We start from the raw sequence: 24,349 nt of genomic DNA, 5'->3' as shown, positions 1-24,349 counted from the left end.
CTTCTTTCCTCTTCTCATACAGGCCATGACCCATCAGTCCATGTCATTTACTCAAGAGTCCTGACCCACAGCAAGCACACTGCATTGGGGCGGAGTGTAGACTCTCTGTGCCTTCCTTGCTTCAAGTCTCTGATGTATGTGTAGTTCCCGCCTCTCCTCAGCCCTCCCTTTCTTAGTCTCTGCTTTCTGCCAGATAACAAAAGAACTGTAAAGGACTTACAGCCTACTTCTGGCATTGTTATCCTGAACTTCTCCCCTGAACCCAGCATTTCGGGCAAACAGACCTCTTAGATGCGCCTGACCTTCTTGTTTATTGGTTAGAGTAATCATTACAACTAGTTTAATAAAAGGCCCACAGTATTACCTCTGCTCTGGCTTGTGTAATAATAATCATATCAAATAATACCTATTAAGCATTTACTGTGATTCAAACCCTAGTTCAGTACTTTATGTATCTAAGTCACACACAGGAAGCTCGGGCATGAAAAGCCACATGAGCTGCCCAAGGACGCACAGAGGGCACCCCAACAGTTGCTGACCTTCACCCACTCTTGACATCATGTTGTTTGTGAAGCTGACGTCTGTCAGAACAGCGCCTCTCAGCATGTATTTAAGAGTGGGGGAGCACCTTGCACCCCTTTTCACCCACACAAGTGATTTGGTTGGCAAACTTCGTTTGAGTTCTTCTGTTTCCCATGCGTTTTCCTAGGTACTGAAGGTAATTCTCTGATTTGTAGGTAGCCTTTCAAATGAACTCAGGTGACACTTTATCTGGTACCTCTCTCCATACTTTTTGATACTATTTGGTATCTGTCCTCTGCACATTTTTTTCAAGACCTTTTTTTCACTCAATAATCTCATTTCAGTGCAATATTAGTTCCTGAGGACAGGACAAGGGATAGACTCAGGAATGATCTGCTCCTGTCACAAAACCATCACACAGTGTGAGGAGGGTGGTGAGAACTCTGTGGGGGAGCAGGGCAGGTGGCAGGCTCTCTGCCCCCAGCATGCCCTGGCCCTCTGTTTTGGGGCGTGTGGGGGTGTAACTGGGTGGGTAGAAGAGCGCCCGGTGTCTCTGACCCTTCACCAGTTTATGCAAACAAACTGAAAAATGTATCAGCCGCTACGTATGATAAAGTACTTGCAGGAATTCCTTTAAGATTCCTAAGAGTAAAGCAGCTTCTTGTACAATGGTTGTTATAAGTAGAGATGGAAGAGCAGAAATAACCTTTCTCAAACAAGAGTCAGATTATCCTATTCTAAAAGAGAGGTTCCAGGAAGTCATTTATGAATTTATTTTTTATTTTTTTTTAATTAATTTTTTTATAGAGGCATGTTTTATTTGTTTGTTTGTTTTGTTTATACATGCACTGGGTACAGTCAGAAGCGCGGGAGGGTGAGAGAATTCACCAGAGCCAGAGCGGGGAGCAGAGCAGGCAGAAGGACCGAAGTACACTGCTGAGGGGAGCAGCGGGCGGCAGGAGAGGTCTGCGCGCCATACGGGACCCTCCTCCGGTGGCCGGGGAGCAGCCGGGGATTGAACCGGTGCCGCAGAGGCCGCGGGCAGCCTCGCAACCCAGCGCTCAACCGCTGCGCCACCGGGGAGGCCCCATTTATGAATTTAAATGAAATATAACTTGGAAAATCAGAGAGATTAAAGTTTTATATATTTAATTGGCCTCATGGGCTGTTTCCACCCTGGAAACATTCTCAGCACCACATTTCTCACCTACCATTCTACATCTAGCCTCTTGAGCTTTTGTCTCTTCTCCCCACATTTTTGTAGCTATAAGAGAAAAATAGCTCATGTACTGTTTTATACTGGCATTAGTTAACTGAAGGCTTATAAATGACACTGGCTCTCCCTAGCAGAGATAAACTGAGAGCCAACACTTTCCCAGGCATGGCTACTCAGAGAACAGCACCCAGAGCTTGTTAGCAATGGCAGAGGCAGGAATCAGAATCCTCATTCTAATAAGACCCCAGGTAATTCATATATGTACTACAGTTTAAGAAGCACTGGGCTAGACCATGCTAAGCCCACCCCATATCCCTCTACGTGTGAAAGAATCCTAAGGATGCACTTTGTTCTGGTCTATCCTGAAGTTGCCTGCGGCACATGTATGTCAGTGGAAGCAAAGTTCGCTGTCAAAGGAAGCTTTGTGCTTCAGGCCTGTTTGGTCTCCTGACACCCGTCACTACTTGCCACTTGGCTCCTCTGCTTAATCAATCCCACAAAAATATATTCCTATTAGTTTCAGGATCAAATTCAATATTTGTCAAAACAGCTTTATTAGTGACTAAAACACAGTGCATGGCATGTATTTAAAGTACACACGTGAAACCATCACCATGGTCAAGGAAACCAAGATGTCCATTGCACTGTGCCACAAAAGTCCCCTCCTGCCCCTTTGTATCCTCTCTCCAAGCCCTGGTAACCATTAATCTGCTTTTTGTCACTATAGGTAAGTTTGTATTTTCTAGAATTGTACATGAATGGAGTCATACAATGTGGTCTCTTATTTGTCTAGTTTCTTTCACTCAACATAATTATTTAAGAGATTCATCATGAGGACCATGTATATCCTATTACTGAGTGGTATTCCTCTGTATGAAAATAACAGTGTGTACATACTTGCTGATAATAATTTAGATTTCCAGTTTGGGCTACTTACAAATGGAGCTGCTGAGAACATTTGTTATATATCTTCGTATGATCATGTGCTTCAGTTTTGCTTGATAGGAATGGAATGGAATATCTGGGTCATATGGCCCATGTATGTCTAATTTTCTTAGAAACAATATTTTCCAAAGTAGTTATACCATTTTATATCTTCACCCAGCAAGGTACAAGAGGTCCAGTTCCTGCACATCCTCTCTTCTCAGTATTGCAGTCTTTTTGATTATACTCTTCAAGTGGGAGTGACGTGGTAGCTCAGTGTGGTTTTAATTTGCATGTTACTCATGAGCAACTTTTTGTGTGCCAATTATACATCTTCTTTGAAGTGGCTACTGAAATCATGAATTGGGTTGTGTGTCACTGTTAAGTTTAAGAGTTTTTTATGTATTCTTGGTTCAAGAACTTATCAGATAAATGATTGACCAATGTTTTCTGAGCTTGTTTTTAATTCTTTTAACTGTGTCTTTGCAAGAGCAGGGTTTTTTTGTTTGTTGCTTTTAATGAAATCTATCTTTATCAATTGATTCTCTTGTGGATTGTGCTTATGGTGTTGTGCCTAAGAAATAATTTGCCTAAACCAAGGCCATAAAGGATTTCTCTTATATTTTCTTCTGAAAATGTTATATTTTAAGATAGGTTTTATATCTAAGTCTGCTACCCATTTTGAGTTAATTTTTGTGTGTGGTACATAAAGAGGTTGAGAGTTTTATTTCTTATATGTATATCCAGTTCCAGCATCATTCATTGAAAACATTATTGTTTCTCCACTGAATTGCCTTTGAACCTTTGTCAAAAACCACATGTTCACATATATCTAAATAAGCCACTGAAAACCAGGCCCTGACTTTGGATGAAAGTCACTGATGAAAGCAGTGAGAACTGTGGGGTCCCAAATGGTCAGGGCAATTGCTGCCCAATGGTGCGATATGGACTCCAGCTTTGGGGCCCCTCAAGAGCATTTTGAGTTTACCCTGGGAGTCCAGCAAGAGTAGAAATGTAGAGTGTGCCATCCAGGGGCAAGTTGAGGAGATAGTCTCACCAATCATTTTTGGTAGGGCAGGCATCTCACAGAATAGAACCTCTGTTGAAGAAGGCTGGGTAGTACACAGCACACACTCTCCTAGACCTCTAGGAGACCTCCTAGGAGAGATGTTATTTCACTACATGTGGTGGGTACCATAGGACTGTGGAACTTAACAGTTAGTGAATTCTGCATGAGAAGGATGCTGGACCAGCAAGAAGACTGAAACCTAGAAACCCAGGAGGCCCCATCAGTTCATGAAATCCACAGTTGCCTGGGTTCTGGAAGTTCTGCATTGGCTCTTCTCCAAGCCAATAAAAGATGTGATTCCAGATAGTGGTTGAAAGGTGGCATACTGCTACTCTCTAGACTTTGTTCTTCTGTGCCCAGAACTTCTGTGTAACTCAGGGAGCTGTCCCAAGTGAACACACCTGCTTTCTTAGACTCTGGCAGGCGAGAATTCTACTACTGAACCACCAATGCCAGCACTGCTTCCTTAGACTTTGGAAACAATAGGATAGGCCATTGCCTTTTGAAACAGTGGTAGGATGAATCATTATTTCCAGGTGCAAGCAGACAGGGACCTGCGTCAGTGAGGTGACCTCCACATGACAGAGCTGTCCCAAGAGCTGCCTCCATCTCTAGCAGAATTCCGGCCTGGCCTTGCCAAAATCTGCTCTCTTCTTGTTAGGCCCCGTGGGCAGAAATCCAGGGCTGGTGTCCTGCAGGAATTCGAAGTGTGACTTTAGCCTCTCTCAGAAAGTAGGGGAAGTGAGCAGGTTTAGTGTGGGAGTACAGGGATGCAGGTTTGTACTCATGGTGTATTCCTGGATGGACAATGATCCAGTTTCTCACACACTCTGGAGACTGACCTCTACCGAGTGGCCCCTCTGTGTGTGACAATGCGTTATGCCTAGTGCAGTAATCTCAAGACCCATCTGATACACTTTTTGTTTTCCAGGCTCTCCTAGCAGGCATGAGGAACCGGGAGAACAGCTCTCCTTGCCAGGGCAATGGAGAGCAGGCCGTCAGGGTCAAGATCTTGGGCCCTGTGTGGCCAGGTGAGGAGGAGCCTTGCAACGATGTGACCATCCCGTCCTATAAGAAGCCTCTGTATGGCATCTCACACAAAATCATGGAGAAGAAGAACCTTCCTGCAGGGGATGTGCTCAACACATACGAGCTCTTTGAGAAGGCAAACCCCAGCAACAGCCCTTCTCCCCTGCGGCTCCTAAATGAGCCACAGAAACGGGACTGTGGCAGTGCCGCAGCAGCCACGGATGGCGATCCCAACATCTACTTTCTGATCCAGAAGATGTTCTACATGCTCAACACTCTTTCCTCCAACATGTCCCAGCTGCACAGCAAGGTGGACCTGCTCTCTCTGGAGGTGAGCCGCATTAAGAAGCAGGTTAGCCCCACAGAGATGGTGGCCAAGTTCCAGCCACCCCCGGAGTACCAGCTCACGGCAGCGGAGCTCAAGCAGATCGTGGACCAGAGCCTGTCCGGCGGCGACCTTGCCTGCCGCCTGCTGGTGCAGCTCTTTCCGGAGCTCTTCAGCGATGTGGACTTCTCCCGAGGCTGCAGTGCCTGCGGCTTTGCAGCCAAGCGGAAGCTGGAGTCGCTGCACCTGCAGCTCATCCGCAACTATGTGGAAGTCTACTACCCCTCAGTGAAGGACACCGCTGTGTGGCAGGCAGAATGTTTGCCCCAACTGAATGACTTTTTCAGCCGCTTCTGGGCCCAGCGGGAAATGGAGGACAGCCAGCCCGCGGGCCAAGTTGCGGGCTTCTTTGAGGCTGAGCAGGTGGACCCTGGCCACTTCCTAGATAACAAAGACCAGGAGGAGGCCCTGAGTCTGGACCGGAGCAGCACCATCACCTCGGACCATGTTGTAGACACGCAGGACCTCACCGAGTTCCTGGATGAAGCCTCCTCACCCGGTGAGTTCGCTGTGTTCCTTCTCCACCGGCTCTTCCCAGAGCTCTTTAACCACCGGAAGCTGGGTGAGCAGTACAGCTGCTACGGGGACGGTGGCAAGCAGGAGCTAGACCCCCAGCGGCTGCAGATCATCCGCAACTACACGGAGATCTACTTCCCCGACATGCAGGAGGAGGAGGCCTGGCTGCAGCAGTGCGCCCAGCGCATCAACGACGAACTGGAGGGCCTGGGCCTGGACGGGGGCAGCGAGGGGGAGCCCCCGCGGGACGACTGCTACGACTCCTCCAGCCTGCCCGACGACATCTCCGTGGTCAAGGTGGAAGACAGTTTCGAGGGCGAGCGGCCGGGCCGGCGCTCCAAGAAGATCTGGCTGGTGCCCATCGACTTTGACAAGCTGGACATCCCGCAGCCTGACTTCGAGGTGCCGGGCGCCGACTGCCTGCTCACCAAGGAGCAGCTGCGCAGCATCTACGAGAGCAGCCTCTCCATCGGCAACTTCGCCTCGCGCCTGCTGGTGCACCTCTTCCCGGAGCTCTTCACCCACGAGAACCTGCGCAAACAGTACAACTGCAGCGGCTCCCTGGGCAAGAAGCAGCTGGACCCGTGCCGCATCAAGCTCATTCGCCACTACGTGCAGTTGCTCTACCCCCGCGCCAAAAACGACCGCGTCTGGACGCTGGAGTTCGTGGGCAAACTGGACGAGCGCTGCCGGCGCCGGGACACGGAGCAGAGGCGCTCCTACCAGCAGCAGCGCAAGGTCCACGTGCCCGGCCCCGAGTGCAGAGACCCGGCAAGCTATGCAATCAACCCCGAGAGGTTCCGAGAGGAATTCGAGGGGCCCCCACTGCCCCCCGAAAGAAGCAGTAAGGACTTCTGCAAGATCCCCTTGGACGAGCTGGTGGTCCCGTCGCCCGACTTCCCGGTGCCTTCCCCCTACCTGCTGTCAGACAAGGAGGTGCGCGAGATCGTGCAGCAGAGCCTCTCGGTGGGCAACTTTGCTGCCAGGCTGCTCGTCCGGCTCTTCCCCGAACTCTTCACCGCCGAGAACCTGCGGCTGCAGTACAACCATTCCGGGGCGTGCAACAAGAAGCAGCTGGACCCCACGCGGCTGCGGCTCATCCGCCATTACGTGGAAGCCGTGTACCCGGTGGAGAAGATGGAGGAGGTGTGGCACTACGAATGTATCCCCAGCATCGACGAACGGTGCCGCCGCCCCAACAGGAAAAAATGCGACATCTTGAAGAAAGCCAAGAAAGTGGAAAAGTGACGGGCACCCTGGGACTGAGGTTCTTAGGAGCCTGCCTATGGTTCTCCACAGACTCGCACCTTATGTCAGTGGGGAGTGGCTTACTACATTTGCACACCAAACACCCTCCCGACCACACGAAAGAGCCGTGCATCGGTCTCTTGTACTTAGACTTTTGTCCTGTGTTCTCTGGTGGTGCAGCCAGAGTTTGTTGAAAGCAGAGGTCTCAGGAGTAGGGGATCTCTCTCCTTGGCTGTGTGTCCCCCCCCCCCTTTAATAATTTGAAATGCAAACTCAACAACTCTCTTGTTTCTCTTCCCACATTTTACATCTTCCATTTTTATCAAATTTTTTTTAATTAAAAAGAAACCCTTTTTTTTTTTTTTTAAATCATTGGGCTCTTTGGGGGCCATTTTACTTTGAAGAACTCTCAAATATTTGAGATGAAGTACTGTAAGATGATTTCAGTTGCTTGGATTTTTTTAAAAGATGATTTCAGATTTATGAAATTTTTAGAAGTGCCATGTTCATGCATGAAGGCTAGTAGTAGCTTCAGGTGGCATAGGGACCATCTCACGGACCTGTCTTTTACATCTGATTTTAGAAGTCAGGATGCCCCTTAGATGACAGTAAAGGGGCTGGAATAATGGGATAGTCTTTCCGAACATGGTCACATTCTCCCTTCCACCAAGGTTGGAGTGACCGCGCCTGCTTGCTGTTGGCACTTCATAGAATGTGGTGCTCACTCTGTAGACAAGAACACTGGATGATGATGATGATGATGATGATGATATGAATGTAGATAGACGTGGAAACACGTTCACAATGTCTTCATTTGAGCTGTGTCCTTTCACTGCCCCTTCCCCCTCCTCAAGGGGATGCTGGCCGAAGGGGTGAACACATTTCCTTGTAAACTGTGTGCGGCTTCTTGTTTAAGGATGGGCCCCTTTAGGCTCATTGAGAACTGTTTACTTTCCATGTGGTGTATTTGTACAAAACCCAGTTCCAGGAGCTGTATGGTGACCTCACCACACCTCAGTGTTAGCTCCTCCATTTAGTGGCACGTCCTGATTCCTCAGGGCAGGCCCAGGCCCTCTTGGGAATACCTGGCATTGGAAGGACACAGGTCATCTCAAATGAGGCCCCCAGGTCCCATTCCACACTCACTCAGAGCTTTCCCCTCCGTCCCCTAGAGGTCCTGCTGTCCTGCATCTGCCCGGTGGCTTGGCCTCAGGGTGAAACATCTCTTCCTACTGGTTGAGAAGGTCAAAGTGCTCCAGGCCAGTGGCATGCTCTCCAGGAGTCCGAACCAGGATCTCCCCAACAGGTAAAGTCCTTAAAACCAAGACATTTTCCTGCCTGACTTTGGGGTCCAAATGCCTAAGAGGGAGAAGGAAGTGGTCTAACCCACACTGAATACATCATACCAGAAACTTGGAAAAATCATTGATCATATACAAAATCCTGTAGAGTGTTAGAGATTTAATAACCTAATGGCTTACTATTTTGCCACCTTAGAAATGCAGAAATAATAGAAACAATCTGTGAATTTTCCTTATATAGCTGGTGAGGACTTCAGTTTCAGTTGATCATATGACAATTTTGCCTGTTGACAGTGGGCTTTTTTTTAATATGACAGGATTTTGAGCAATGTAGACATACTGACCTGAATTCAGTAAATTTGCTTTTAGTGTCATTTGCAGATTATTTCTGTTGAAACTGCAAGCCTACATTACTGAAATTTTAAAACATACAGGGACTTTATGGCTCTCTCACATACCCAAACCTGCCCACATGTGCACATACACATTTCATACTAGAAAACATTTAAAATGACGTGAAAGGGACCTGCATAAATTACAAGTTCGGCTTCTTTGTGCCTGCAAAGAAGGGTCTGGTGGAGCCAGGAGATTTACTTTTCCCCTCACTTGGGGCTTTCTCAATGCCTTAGTCTCTTCCCCACATGCACATGTGTGCGCGTGCAGACACACCCCTACCCAAAGACGGCGCTGGCACTCTCACCCATGTCCTTGCTGGTGCTGAGTGCCATGGAATTTGTTCTGGTCTCTAGGATGTATCCAAGAGGATTCCAAGCCATGTGAAAATTGCCCTGCTTCTAGAGGGAGGAATGTGGCCCGGCAATTTCAGAAGCACAATCATTTATTAATAATAAAAATCCTATCTTATTCACCTTAGAGAAATTAACATGTTCTAGGAATGAAGAATTCCTCTTTATAACCTGAAGCATGTTCAATTTTTGGAAACTATTTTGGGGGTTTCCTCCGTACCTTCCCTGTGTAGGGCTTCTCCCCCCAAAATTTTCGAGTCCTTTTCTGTGAAGAGAGGTGGACATACTCTGGGAGCTGTTTCCTGTCCCTCTGTATTGTCTCATCAGGAAACGCCTGCAGGTCCTGTGTGTGTCTGTATGGTGTCCTCAGTTTCCCTGACATACAGGTGGGTCCCAGGGCAGTTTTTTACATGAAGCAATAGAAGTACAAAATAACCCTTTTCCCGCCAAATTTAATGTTTTCTATAAAGTCTGGGCAAACCCCTTCTCCCTCCCCATCTAAAGTTTTTGGTTTTCACTTGTTTGGTTTTTGGATCCCCCCCGCCCCCGCCTTTCTATCTGGAGGACTAAAGATTTAGGACACATTCTGATGTTAAGTAAAATAGCAAGTCACAATAGGTGGTAGTGTCCCTCGTTTTCTGTTAGTAAGTTTTCAAAGAATGTATGAAGATAGTCATGAATGTACTGAGTTCTCACCCTTCTTCGGTTCACTTTGGCTGTGTCTACACGACGGCAAACATTTGACAGGGAACACACCTGTGTCTCCCGTCACGGGCTGTGTGCCCCTCCCCTTTTGATCCCAACCTGCCTTTTTTGTGTAAGTTTCAGGGGAGGGGGCCCAGATCCGCAGCAGCCGCCGTCAGCGAACCGGTGGGGCCTACCTGGCAGGGAATGGGTAGCTGTCTGGAAGAGTCGCTGGCCTAACCACATCACAGCTTGGCCATTTGGGCTGCTGTGGAGATGGCTTCAGTTTCCACCTTCCCCACCAAATGTTTGCTTCTTGCCTGATTGAGAGGGGGTCTCGGGACCCCTGATTGGAGGTCACTGAGCTCTCGCCCTGCCTGACTGTGTAGCTAGACAGTATGAAGTGGGGGGTGAGAGCCAAGGACTCTTACGCCATTTGGAAATACTCGCCTCTCGTAGATCCAGCCTTAATGTTTTTCTGACATCCTAGTGATAGCAGACCCTGCACAAAGTGGATATCAGAGTTAATACTGTGAGGAGACAAAATAATGAGAATAGTTTTACCAAAGATAATGAAAATATCGCATAATGTCTGTTTTACCATTGGTTTGAGTGCATCCTTAGAAAACTGAATGTAACAAAAACCCAGGACATTTTTGGAAATTGTATGCTCTCTAGCAACTTTGTGTGAATTTTTATACAAGCACTGTTTTATGAGTTATATAAAATGTTATAAAAATAGAAAATATGGTCTCGTAACATCTTCATTTCTTAGGGCACAGAATGACTTCTGTTCACCTTCCCCTGCAGCCTCCTCACCTCCCAGAGGAGGACATGAACTTAGAGGAGGGATCTTAGCCTCTCGGGCTTCCACGTCCTGGGTGTCCGGGTACAGCTCACAGGATTTCAGTTTGTTCACAGCTGGGTGTCTGAGAAGTCACCAGACACATCCTAGCCTGCTGCTCACACAAACCGCTTCCTGACCAGGTCATGAGGAACACATTTGACCTTTCTGACCTTCCTGGTCAGGTACCAGACTGGCCCATCAGAACTTCATTTCCCTCCTTTTTTTTCACTTGGGAACAAATAGGATTTAGTTCTCAAAGCTAACATTTTATTAACTGATAACAGAAGGATATATATTTATACATGTTTTGTTCTCACTCTTCATTGGCCAATTACAAATCATTAATTTAAAATAATATTTCATAATAAAACTGGCTCAAGCTGTCAAGAAACATCCTTTTTTGGCCCAAGAGCCCCAAGAGAGCAAGTCAGTTGCGGTTTGTGAGTGAGCACTTTGCCTGCAGTGAGAGCTTCGTCGTAAGTACTGACTCTTCCCGTGCTGAAGCCGGGCAGAGACTGGGACCCCAACCACTAAATCCATGAGTGCGTTTAAGCAAGACTTGAAGGGAGGCTAAATTCTTTAAGCCTCTTCTGGCTGTAGGTATCTTTGTTTTCCATGAAAATAAAAATTCAGAGAATTTTAATATATGTGAGCTTACTTGTAAAATCTAGTTCTTGCAGATAAGAATTTGACAGCAAATAAATTATCGTCATTGGAATGGTGAGAGGCAGTGAACTCTTTAAGGGAGTTTCCAAATGAATCAAAATCCCCTGGCGAGTGGCAAGGAAAGGACTGAGCAGTCATGCCTGTCCCCTGGGGTGGCACTTCACATTCACTGAGTGCGCTGTGCCCCGTGCTACAGATGGTACCTGGATGATCTTGCAGTCCTCTCAGAAGTCCTGTGAGGTTAAGATCCAGAATTTGCCTGTTAGCACAAAAACCTTAGGCCCTGCATGATGTACATACTGTCTCATTTTTCAGTCTGTCACCTCTGTTTTGTGGTAAGAAAGCATAAGGCTTCTTGCCCAAATTCACACAACTAGCAAATGACGGTGCCAGGATTTGAACTCGTTTGTCTCTTTCCACTACAGCATCTCAGAAGTGAAGCCACAGCACCCAGATGCAGTGGTGTCCTATATCACCCACATCCTCTGAGCCCTGTTTTGTCAGATCTTAGCTATGAGTGTGCTGGTTTTCGAATTGCCCTGGGTGAGATCTTTGTCGCCACGGATGACAGACATGTTCTGGTAATAGTACATTTTTGGATTGTGAAAGTAACTGTTGTGACTTGGATTCCCAAGGAGCAGATTCTTGTGCAATTGACTGAGGGTGTGCTCCCCAGAGAAGGGCAAGAGAGAAGTAGATGGGGTCAGGGAAGGCCATAGGGCAAGAACGTGGTGTCTCCTACAATCCAGCTGCATTCCTGAGAGGCCCTGGAACTGTTTGGCAGAATTAGGCAAGTTGGTCACAGTCTGACATCTTCTAGGGGGGAAGAATGTAACTCCCCTGGCAGAGCAGATCCCTTTGCTGGAAGGCAGTGCTCCTGGCCCCCAGCAGCAAGGGGATGGATATGCTGCTGAGGAGTCTGGGGCAGACTCCATCAGCATCCACTAGGAGCAGAAGCCCCAGAGGGCATGTTAGAGCCATCTGCAGGACCCCCAGCCCCCAGAGATTTCTGTGCAGTAGGTTTGGGTGGGGCCTGTTATACTTTGCATATCTAACAGGTTCCCAGGGGATGTTCTTGTGGCTTGTCTGGGGCCATACTCAGAACCACTGCACTACAGAAACTTTGTAAAACATGCTGTGTGTATCACAGAAACAAGAGAGTTAACACATCTGATTATTAGAAATAGATCTTATCTGAAATAGGGGTTCCTGTTGTGTTCAAATAAAACTGCTTCTTAACTAGTAGTGGTAGATGAAGCAGGAAGAGGCAGGTTCACAAATGCTTCAGTCAGGGTTTGTGGGCACTGGTCAAATGGCATGGCCTTTGCCAGAGCATATCTGCAGGGGGGAACCTCTTGGGTTTATTTTAAGGAGAATTCATTTCTTCTAGAGTTTGTATTCCAGATATGAGCTGTGTCCGTGACAGATGATGAGCATCTAGTCCCACAGTCCCTCCTTCCAGAAGCTCCTGCAGTGTGTCAGCTTTGTATTTGGAAGTCACCTTGGGTCCCTAAATTACAAGGAGTTCTGTTTTCTGTTTTCTCCCCATAGTGCTAAGAGATCATGAAACTACTGCCTAGCCATTTATTGTGACATGCAGTGTCCAAGATAGTAAATGCTAGTTGGCAGTTAGCATCGTTTCCTGGAGAAGAGCTATGTATTTCTTTGAAAGGACTGACCATTGATGGACCATTGATGGTAACAGTTCTAATTTTAAATTGCTCATCTTTTAAAAACTGCAAACAGACTGGAAATATTTTCACACTCTCCTGGACAAGCAAGAACTCGTTTTTTAAAGTACTTTCTCATTTAACTAAACGGGCTTTCTCAACCTTGTCACTGTTGACATTTTGGGGGTAACCTGTACACTGTAAGTCTTGAGCATCACCACTGCTTTCTATTTTTTCTATTCTTTGGTAGGGACCTCTCAGTTGTGACAACCAAAAATAAGGCATTGCCAAAAGGTGGAGGTAAAGGTAGCAAAATCAGTCCTGATTGAGAACCACTGAGAGAAACATCCAAACCTTTTCTTAAATCTTTTGTCGTATTGTTCATATTTTCACTGAGACCTTGTCAGGACATAAAGCAGCTATCATTTGGGTCGAGTAATGAGTGAGTTGGAAAATTTCCATAAATCTTTATGAATTGCTTTTGTTTCTGTTACTGTTTCATGAGTATGTTCTAAGTGCCCTGCACTACAGACAACTGTGAGAGTGAGAGATGAGCTTCTGCCACAGGCTGTGACATTCTCACCAAATGTCTTTTTCTTGCTTTGACTTTTAAAAAGATCAGTCTGGAATGGGTGAAACCCTGAAGAGCAGCTAAGCTGAGGTACTTACTACCATTCTTTCAAATGGTCCTTCCTGCTTCCTAGCTACCATCCACCTTATCTGACCTCGTATACCTGTTAGATTTCTTCTCCTTCAAGACTTGAGAAGGTAAAGCACTTAGTAACATGATTTCCACTTGACCAGTGAAGAGACCAAAGTCCACAGAGGCTAAGGTAAAGCTAAGACCAGGTGATGAGACTGAGTCTAAAACCCAGAATCCCTGACATGTCACTAGATCATGCTGCCCCTCACCATCCAAGAGTTCTCAGGCTTTCTATTACTTTCCAAATAGAAGTAGAGAAAAGAGGAAGAAGGGATAGAGACAGAGAAAGAAATGAGAAAAAGTATGGGCAATATAACTCCTAAATTATAATTCATAACTGACTTGTGTTGAAATTAAGCATATTATTTTAACTGATGACTCAGTAAAGCCCAATAAACAAGTGGTAAAAACAGAAACTTTGGTGCTCTTCAGAGTTTAAACGTTCAGCTAAAAATCAATTTTCCTGAATCTTCTGAAATCTGAGCTGGTAAGGCTTCCAGAATCTTGGGCCTAAACATCCTTGCCTTGGGTTAGACAGTTATTTCCCTCTGCTGACAGTTACCCTGAACTCCTGGAGAGCAAATAAAGGATCTGCTTATAGCCAGTCTTTCTGACAGGACACAATATAGTAAGTTTCCTATGAGTTAACCCTTGCAGTGCTAAAGATTCTTGGGAATCTGGGCCTCCCCGGTGGCGCAGCGGTTGAGCGCTGGGTTGCGAAGCTGCGCGCGGCCTCTGCGGCGCCGGTTCGATCCCCGGCTGCTCCCCGGCCACCGGAGGAGGGTCCCACATGGCGCGCAGACCTCTCCTGCCGCCCGCTGCTCCCCTCAGCAGTGTACTTCGGTCCTTCTGCCTGCTCTGCTCCCCGCTCTGGCTCTGGTGAATTCTCTCGCCCTCCCGCGCTTCTGACTGTACCCAGTGCATGTATAAACAAAACAAACAAAGAAACCAGCAAACAAATAAATAAAGCACGCCTCTATAAAAAAAAAAAAAAAAAAAAAAAAGATTCTTGGGAATCTACACACCAATTTACACATATGCCCCTTTCCTAGATGATGTATGTACTGCTACTCTATTTTCTTTATAACACTTTCATGAGAATTAGAATAATTATATGGCTGAGTCCCATCCCCTTGATTGATAAAACTTGTGTATTTTCTACTTTCACCTGAGTATTAAACCGTCAGTGTATCACCCTAAACCCAGAAGGTCCTCAAATTTTTTTCTGTGAGGATCAGATAGTAAAAAGCTTAGGCTTAGTGGGAAACAAAGTTTGTCATGTATTTTTTCTTAAACTACCCTTTTGAAAGGCAAAAACCATTCTTAAGTGCCATACAAAGAGCCTGAATGCCTTAGTTTATCCCCCCTGCTCTTTAATAAGGTCCTGACTGGTCCATATGGAATTAGTGACGGGAACTAAGGACAACAATAACTCAGGAGGGCAGGTGGCGAGAGGGCTCACCAGATGCCTTTCCCCGAGGGATAGAGGGGGTGACCTTGACTGCCTGTTGTGCTTTAAGCCTGAACAGAAAGCAGTTGGCCAACAGGGATAAAATTGGAATAAAGCTAAGAAACAACAGGCCAGTTTATTTCACAGACTCACCGGGTAGTTAATGTGGGAAACAGCAGACTAGTCATTAAAACCCTCTCTCGGCTTAGTTCATCCAGAACACATTTCACTCACTGGATGTGTTCATCCAGAACACATCTCACTAGTTCATCCAGAACACATCTTACAAGCATAAGTCAGGTCTGGAAGGAAAATCCAGACCATAGGAAGTGTCTCCAATAGATAGATCCCAATTTTCACAAAACAGCTCTGTAGATTCCATAAGTGGTAAGAGAAATTTATTTTAATAAAAATGTCTGTCCTCTTTCTAGCTGGCTTCTTCCCTTACAAGACCAGAACGCAGCTTTATCTCTAGAAAGCAATCCACTCATTTAGACATATTCTTCTTAGGCAACTTTAAGTTTTTCCACCGTCGCAACACCACTCTGTATTTTTCACTTTCAGTCTTCTCTTCAAATACTTTTTTCAAGAGAATTCGCATCACTGTCTCTGTTTGAGCTTCTTTATCCTCTCCAATAAGAAGATCCAATGCATCTCCCACTTTCACCTGAAAATTGAAACTGAGCTCTTATGTTTTGGAAATGCAGGTCAACACAAACAGCCCTGCGTTAAGTTTTCACCCAAGGGGCCAGTGAGGAACCATGCTGACTCCTTTAGCAGACACTTAGTGCCTGGGATGAAGGGGCCTCACGCAGTGGGGGCTTCAAGTACATGTTGCTCAATATTCAGTCCACAAATTGGGGTACACACCTGCTGGCCATGACCACACAGGTCAATCCCCGCAGCCCAGGGGAGCCAGATGTAAAACTCATAAAGGGACCAGTTTTAAACCATTAACTTTCTCCCCTCTGGCTGAGCAGAAAGGCACACACCACAATTAGGCAGGAAGACTGCGTCTCCCTCTGTCTGAAGGATGGGATGACCCAAGCATCATCTCGGGGAGGGAGAAGGTCTTTCCTATAGTTCTAATAGATTAAAAAAAAAAAAAAGACACCCCATTCCAACTGAGTGGATATTTAAAACCAATGTCCAGAAACACAAGGCGTAGGAACTTTGCTTTAAATTTTTTGGCTAACTACATTTCATTCAAATTAATTTTTTAGTAAATAATACAGGTAGATGATACCAAAGTTAAAGTTACACCAAGGATACATAAGAACAAGGCAAGTCTCTCTGCATCTTTTCCTAGATGCACTGTGCTGGCTAGTGTGCTGCTCAAGAGTGGCACACTTGGGGGAATATTTTTAGGGCAGGATAAGGAAAGAGTGTTTCTCCTTTACCCAGTCGATTCAGGGAGAGATGACTTTTGGAAGGTTTCAATTCCTGTACCTGGTCACCAGAGACCTGCTTAAATCAAGTTGCCCAGCACCTCCAGCACTCAGTTCCTGGTTCGTAGCTCAAAGAAAAGCTATGCTCCCTCTGCTGCAGGCAGCAGGGCTAAGGCTGCAGCATCAGACTGCCTCACCCTCCAGAGCCCACAGAGCAGGCCACGGAAGGCCAAGTGTTCTTTATCCTCCTGCAAAGCCCTGTCCTTTCTAATGTGAGATAGCGCAGCAGACACAAAGCAAAATTGGCTGGGACTAGGGGCTCTTCCAAATATCTACATTTCAAATCTCCCCTTAGCTGCAGTTACTATGGCTACCAGGCCTTCTAGTAACAGGCAGAGTGTTAATACAGGCACCTTCCTTTGCTGACCCTCAGGAGAAATCTGGAAGGCAGCCGAGACAACAGAACACCCAAGGCAGAGTGAAGCAACAGCAATTAGGCTGTAATTAACAATATCTCAAAGCAGGGGGAGGGGAGAAATAAGCTGTGGTGTTTGTAATGAGGCGCTGGCAAGGAGGCATCTGCTCCAGGAACTGGTCTTGTTTGTGGAACACTGTGGCTGAGGAGAAGGGGGCTGAGTTACAACCAGGAAAGGCAATTAATGGAGAAGGCCTTGATCTCCTGGCGCAGCAGGACTAAAGCGCCGATCCGCAGATCACTGGAGCAATGACTGACACCTCAAGTCTGAACCTGCTTCTCAGGTACCATCAGAGAGATGGCGGGCCTTGTGCCTTGGCAGCAGAGACAAGTACTGTGAGTTCATGCTCTTTCTGCTTCTCAACTGTGAGAGCCAGACTATCCCCAGGAGGGGGACTCTAAAGCCTCTGCTCACCCAGGTCCATGGCCATGGCCTGCACCCTCACATGTCCCAGGGCAACAGGGAGTAGCTCAGGACCTCCAACATTGGGGTATATTGAAATATGAAAGAAGTTTAAATAAAAACAACCTCCAACAGTATATCTGACTTCCCTGCAATATTGGTTCCCTAGACACTAAGAGTTAGGCTACATCTGCAGAGCCTCCTATGTCTGTGTTCTCCAAACCTTTTAAGGATTTCTGTCATACACTTATTTGTGTGTGTATTTTTACCATCATAATTGTTTTATCCAATTATAAAAGTGATACACATTCATAGAAAGCATAGAGACAATATAACCAGTAATACCCCAAAAGAGAAATACTAGTAATATTAATATTTAAATTCTATTACTTTTATAAAAACATTTTTAACAGAATGTACATATAGTTTACTGCAGCCAACACTGGATGCAGACAGTTATCCAGTGTTTAACATCAGCATTAACATAAAGTTAGAAAACACAGAACCATTTTGATAGCGGCTCTGCACACAGAGCAGGGCGTGGGGCAGGTGCTCGGGAGGGGGTACTGCTGAGCTTGGCAGAATTACATTTGCTTAAATAACAGCAGGCTGGAGAAACCCACTACATGGCTCAAATGTCTCTTTTGAGTATACTTATTATGATATGATGGGCGCTAACATCAACGAGTTGCAAGTTTAATTAAGGGAATTCTGCCAGTTCTTTGTCTTCAAATTTTAAAGAAAAGGGGTAAATTTCACTAAGGCTGCAAAAGCTAAAGTGGTTTGTGTGATTGATGGCAACTGGTGATGGACCAGGCCTGAGCAGGACCTCAGGGAAGTTCAGACAGGAACACAAGTAGCTGCTGCCACCCAAAGCAAGGAGCCCAAGGGGGCGGCATTAACTGAGTACTGGTAAAGTAACAGACACTATCTGGGTGTCATTATAGGCTTAATATCTCACCGTTCTGCTTTTCTTCCATAATTTTTCTCCATTCAGCCTGAGTTCACCTTTGTAGAACGCATCTTCGACTTTGCTTTAAAAGGAAAAAAGTGCTTTAAATATAAACATATTCAATTATACAATTTTGAGAAAAATGCCTGCCACTAACATCTCTCTGACAATGAGCAACCTCTCCACAAAGTCTCCATTCAGAAAGTGAAAGTTAACTGTTCCCATATGTATCTAAAATAGGGACACACAAGGACCTTTCTGAATAGATGCTGAGTTACTCCAAAGATGTGCCAGGCAGTACGGCAGGTCATCAGCACTCTAAGGGGCTTTCAAGAAGTTGTGGCACTCCGCAGTAAGGCCCAGGGCAGGACACAGCCCAGGATGCTCCACCCTCACTCCCCATGCAACAAACATCTGTGAGGCAGTAGCTGCCATGACTCATGACAGCCAAAGTCATGGGCACTCCCTTCCCCTCACATACCTGCTCTACGCTCTCAGAGAAAAACCAGGCACCATAAGTAGGGTGAGGCCCTCAAGAAACCCTCTGCTAGTCTACACTGAGACAGGGGGAATTCCAGTCCAGCAGTTGCTGCTCTCCAAATTTTAATCACTGAGGCAAAGAGACCATGGAAGACTACAAACAAAAATCTGTGCCCTTCCCTCCTCAGGATCTGACTCCAGGTGATTGACATCTGGGCTTCTCCTTAATAATAACAGTTGCCCCAACTACTGTGGGAACAAGAAGCTCCCAATGAGTTCTCAGATTTTAGAGAATATTCAACAAATCCCAGTCAGGCTGTTTATGAGTTTACAAGCTATGTGGCTTAAAAAATTAAAACTATGAGGCCTCTCTGGTGGCGCAGGGGTTAAAGTCTAGTGCTATCAAGATATTGCCAGCCACTGCAGTGATCCCCTGCCAGGGAGCTACCCACAGGGTGCAGCAGAACTCTCCTGTCCTGCCCACCACTCCTTTCAGCAGTGTACTTCCATAGATTCGCCTGTGCTGTTCCCCACTCTGTCTCTGGTGAATCCTCTCACCCTCTGCACTTCTGGCCTACACCCCAGTTCTTGTATGTATAAATAAAAATAAAATCTTAAGAAAAAATTAAAACACACCACTAAATTAGGTCATAAAGGTACACATTACACAGGACATCGTCCTGAATTTAGTAGTGATTCTTCAGTTCTTACCTTGCATGTAGTATGCATACACAATGATCACTAAAGGAATAAATAATGAGGGTCACTATTCTTATATAACTAGATCAGGAGAGAGAGAATGAGAATATTAAAGAAATCCTGAACAATTATACCTAATATCTTTATGTACTACATATGAGCACACGTACTGTTTTCTCCATAGTAGCTAACAAATACTGAGTACATACAATGTGCCATAGGACCAGATGAATCCCTAGCTTGCTTTTAGTTTTAACTCTTGCTTTTTTAAGTGCAATCAACCACGAGGCAAGAATGTAGTGGAATAATTTTCCAACCCTTGTAAACTCAAATTATAGATTTTTCTTTGAAGCAAAACAGCCTCTTCACTGTTTTCAATGTTAATTTCTGAGTTGCAGAAACTCCTTGTTTTCCTCCTGTATTTCTCTATTCAATCCTGGCGGTCACAATGAGACAGACAGCACAAGGACACTTTTTTCTCATCTCCTATCTGTAGGTGTGGTCCCCTCATCAGGTATGGGCCAAACGATTGGCAATGCGGCTTATAATACCAACATATGGGTTTGTAATAAAACACATATCAGACTTACTTTCTCCCAACATCTAAGCCTGTCTTCAGGATCACATCATACCGAAAAGACTGCACCACCTTTTCTAGGTCTTTATAGTCCTTGGCCACGCCGGGGTCATCCTCAAGTTCCTCTCTCTGCTCACTCATCTCACGATCACTCTCTTCATCAGAGTCCTCTTCCTCTTCTACTTTTTGTACAATCTTCTTGGTAGATTTTTTAGAACTTACATTACTTTTGAGTCTTATGGAAAATGGAAAAATATATTCTGGGGATGTTAAAAGGCCCGGGAGTCTTAGTGAGAAAATATTATGGAAAATTGTTTTATACTTCCATGCATTCAACTTAGTACTGGAAAAATATAAGTATCGATTCCAGGAAGCATAGAATTTGTGTGAAGAAGGTGTCCCCCGCAGTGCTCCCCAGAGTCCAATCCAGGCTTCTGGTTTTCTTAAAACACTGGTGGGCAATCTGACACTGGGCATAGCCATGGCGCATAGAACCTAAAACAGACAATAATTCAGGTTTATTTTACAAATGAACACACCAAGAACACTTTATATCTCGTACAGTTAAGTCCTCAATGTTGTCCATAGGTTCTTAGAAACAGCAACTTCAAGTGAAATGATATACACAAATCAGATCTTGAATGAGGTCAGTTTTGTTCATTATTGGCCAGAGTTGTTTCTTTCTCATCAACGTTATAATGAAATGACACTAAACAAAACAACATTATTCAAGTCCCACTTATGTTTCCCTACAAAGGCCACCTACATCTGCATGCACCACGCAAGGAACACAAGCTGCCTCTTGGCGCGTCTTCTTGCTGTAATTAATGTGCTTACAGACAGGGAGGGCATGAGGGCCCAACTACATACTAATAGAAGCAAAAGTGCTGTTTTAACTCTTCTCGCAAATTAGCCTGAGTACTGAGGAAACTTGTTTCACAATCACACACATGTGATAACACCTATCACAAATGTATACATAATACAATCACACACATAAATACATATCACACATGGGCACTCATACAGATTTTGTCATCAGGCAAAATATACAATGTATTTACTGTAGTTAATTAAAAAAATAGTCTAAAAACATGAATCTACAGGGCATCAGCAAATTCTTCTTTGCTATCAAATACACCACCACAGCCATATGTGTACCCTGGAGCTCAGGACCTGGCTGCATGTTCCAACTCAATTAACAACAACACTTCCAGAACCCCAAGTGTCTGCAAAGATGAAAAGCACAACCTCTCAGGCACAAATCTGCAGGTTACTCATTTTACAGATGCACACAAATGAGACCTGGAACAATTCAACAGTCTGCTAAGTGATACAGCCAGTAAATGATACCCCAGATTCCAAGACCAAGTCTTCTTAACACTGATTATTCATAGCCTGAGTGGGTCAGGCACTGCTCAACCTATCATCTCACTTATTCCCACCAACAAGCTGACAAGTTACACTGATAGGAAAAGTAGATTCAACCCCCAACACCTTGGCTCTGAGGTCTAAAGTCTTTATCACTCTGCTGAACTGCCCATCACACTTCTGACTTCAAGCCCACTCCTCTTTCTGCCTTGCATCGCAAATAGATGTATTTACTTACACTAGGAGACTTGCCAGCACAAAATAACTATTTAAGAGCACATGCTACATGTAAATCAAATAACTATAACCAAGAGGTTTAGCCAAGCATTGCCTCTGTGTGACCATCTGACTGAGAGCCCTGAGGTGGGGGGAGGCTGCCAGAGGAGAGTGTGAATCAGGCCTCCAGCCCTTCTTCAACCAGAGCAGCAATGAATATCGGAGTTCCTTATATTTCACTTGAAAACAGGATTCTACTACTAAAAAAAGTTTCTATCCTTTTAGCATGCCCCCCCCCCTTCCAAGCGCCACGTAAGATCTACTCTCCCCTCCATCCTCCTCTATCCCATGCCTTTTTCCAAACTCATGTTGCACCCATGCTGTCTTTTGTACTATTCTTACCTTCCTAACTCTAAGGGTCGTCACAGGACACCAATCAGCCCAGCACACACAAAAGCCAGTGAAAACTTGCAGATTCATTTTCTAGAAATGAGCATCCTACCCATTACTCCATCCATCCCTATATTCACTCACTTGTCCACACATGCCAAATGACCAGGTGAGCCTAGGATCAAGGGCTGAGAGGGGGCAGGACTCTGCACAGGCTGGAACCCAGAGCAGAGACTTGAGTAGATTTCTGATAGCAAAGCTGAGCTTTGGAGAAAGAGGAAGTTACAAAAGCAATTTTCACTCTCTAATGGACTATTCTCATCAGCAGGCTGTTAGTTCTCTCATTTAAAAACCAACAAACCCAGCACCCCCTGGTGACTACCTCTTTTCTTGCTCCTCTTTCAACAAAACTTGCCACAAGTGTTGTCTGTACTCTCAGTGCCCCTCACTTTCCGAATGCAGAGGTCATCTGTTTAGAACCCCTATTCCTTGACTCTAAGCAGAATTTGAAACAACTGATTGCCTCCCTCTTCACTTGGCTCCCGTAACACCTACCTCACTCTTGGTTTTCCCCCTACCTCACCTAGTGCTTTTCAGGACACTTCTACTGCTTCCTTCTCTTCTCCTGACATCTTAATATTGGGGGGCACCTCAAATTAAATTGGTCCCAAACCAAACTTCTGTTATGTCCCAACCACAGATCTGTTCTACCTGCACCTTTGTCCCCATCTCAGTTAATGGGAACTCCACCTCTAGTTGCTAAGACAAAAAACAAAGTTTCTAGTCAACCTTGACTCTGCTCCTCCCCTCATATCTATTATGCCAGAAAATCATGTTAGCTGTATCTTCAAAACATGTCCAGTATCCCACCACTTCCACACATTCAGGCAACTGTTATCTATCTCCAGGGTTATTACAAAGACTCCTTTAGGGTCTGTTCTCCTTAGAGCTGAGTGTTTCTTTCAAAAAGTAATTTATGCCACACTGTGGTTTTCCTCATACAAAAGCATGGAGAAAGCAAAATCCCTACTATGGCCTACAGTTCTGCGATCTGGCCCTATCACCTCTCTCCTAGCATCCTCCACCCCCCTCCCCCCACACACACTTCTGCCACTCTCACCCGCCATCATTCAGCTCCAGCCACAATGGTCTTCCTGATGTTCCTCATGCATAACAGGCACATTTCTGGGTAGGGTCCTTTGCTCCAGCTGCTCCTAGAACACTCTTACCCAGTTATCTGCATGGAGTACTCACCTTCAGCTCATATCTCAAATGTCAACTCAAGGAGATACACCATTCCAACTCTATTTCGGAGCCTTGTCCTCTCCTTAACTTGCACTACTTTTCCCCACATAGTACTTATCGCTTGTTATATTATTTCAACTACTGGGTTTTGGTTTTGTTTCCCCTTTCAAAATACAAATACCACAGGAATCTTTATCTGTATTTTTTTTTCCTCTGATGAATATCCCAAGGGCCCTGAATAGTGCTTAGCACATGACAAATGCTCAGTTAAATACTGTGGCATGAAAGTAAATTAGACCTGCTGCATTACAATGAACCTGGAAAAGAACACACAGAGATGGGGCTGGATTGATGGGTAAGAGGGTACAGATCTCCCAAGAGCCTTGCATGTCAAAGTTTGGCTTTGACCCAGAGAGCATGAGAGTCATAGAAAGATCTTAATTAGGAATGTGACCGAGAGGAGTGTATTTGAAAAGATTTCTTTAGCGACGGTATGGATTTGAGTAGGGGATGATCACAGTCGGAAGACCGTAGGAGGTTTCGATTGAGACTTTCAGAACAGACAGAAAATCTACGAACTAACCTAAGGCTGTAAAAAAAGCAAAGTCTAAGATCCAGAGGCCAAGCTGTCCTTGACCTGCGGGACTCTGGGATCATTCCATGTTACTGAGTTCACTGATCAGTAAGGAAAACCCGATCTAATTGCTTTAAGGTGCATTACAAAAACAAAACAAACAAACAAACAAACAAAACACCCTCCCCTCTCCTGGAGACCCGAGGCAAGACTATTCAGCTGGGGTGGGGTTCCCGTGCCCCCTCCCTGCCCCAGCAGACTGCGCACCTTTCAGGGTCCTCAAGGTCAGGGGAAACTGGACACCTGCGTTCTCGAGTTCCCGCTCTCCGCTCGCAAAGAGCAGTAGCTGCCGGGTCCGGGGGCGGACAGCCTGGGCACGCCGGGCTCCCACGGCCCCTGCAGCTGCCAGGCCCACGGAGCGTCCCGCGGCTCTTCTGACCCGGGCAGGACGCGGGGGACTCACGTGGAGACCTGGCAGGAGCGCCGACCAGGTAGAGAGACTCGCCGCGCTCCTATTGCGCAAGTGCGCGCTGTGAAGCAACAGAGGGCCGCGCGGGTCAGGGGCGCCGCGCGCCAGCAGAGGCGCAATTACCTGCGCGCCAG

The 24,349-nt window shown here is 45.8% G+C and overlaps 2 protein-coding genes across 2 annotated transcripts in view; one reads left to right on the top strand and one right to left on the bottom strand.

Annotated features, from left to right (window-relative positions):
• Positions 1 to 10,401, top strand: part of BEND3 (BEN domain containing 3) — a 35,926-nt gene extending 25,525 nt beyond the window's left edge. The window contains exon 4 of the mRNA XM_037520172.2: positions 4,663 to 10,401. Within this exon, the coding sequence (XP_037376069.1) occupies positions 4,663 to 6,909 (2,247 nt within the window). The 3' untranslated portion in view covers positions 6,910 to 10,401. The remainder of the gene's footprint in view (positions 1 to 4,662) is intronic.
• A 4,163-nt stretch (positions 10,402 to 14,564) lies between these two features.
• On the bottom strand, positions 14,565 to 24,287 carry MTRES1 (mitochondrial transcription rescue factor 1). The gene is made up of 4 exons (XM_037520171.2): positions 24,014 to 24,287; positions 19,964 to 20,445; positions 18,204 to 18,276; positions 14,565 to 15,643 (listed from the first exon to the last, which is right to left on the bottom strand). Exons 2-4 carry the CDS (start codon positions 20,431 to 20,433, stop codon positions 15,464 to 15,466), a joined length of 723 nt encoding a protein of 240 aa, XP_037376068.1. The 5' UTR covers positions 20,434 to 20,445; positions 24,014 to 24,287; the 3' UTR covers positions 14,565 to 15,463.
• Between the last annotated feature and the right edge of the window lie 62 nt (positions 24,288 to 24,349).

Source organism: Talpa occidentalis, unplaced genomic scaffold (assembly GCF_014898055.3).
Source record: "Talpa occidentalis isolate TD23 unplaced genomic scaffold, MPIMG_talOcc4v2.1 talOcc4.2, whole genome shotgun sequence".
Taxonomy (NCBI): domain Eukaryota; kingdom Metazoa; phylum Chordata; class Mammalia; order Eulipotyphla; family Talpidae; genus Talpa; species Talpa occidentalis.
Note: the sequence above shows the minus strand (reverse complement) of the source record. Positions and strands in the feature narration are given on the sequence as shown.

Coding starts and splice junctions, on each gene's coding strand:
- MTRES1 (XM_037520171.2), bottom strand. CDS start 20,433: ATGGCTATGCCCAGTGTCAGATTGCCCACCAGTGTTTTAAGAAAACCA. Junction 18,277..19,963: donor GGCTTAGATGTTGGGAGAAA/GTAAGTCTGATA, acceptor TTCCTTTTAAAG/CAAAGTCGAAGATGCGTTCT. Junction 15,644..18,203: donor TATGGAAGAAAAGCAGAACG/GTGAGATATTAA, acceptor TTCAATTTTCAG/GTGAAAGTGGGAGATGCATT.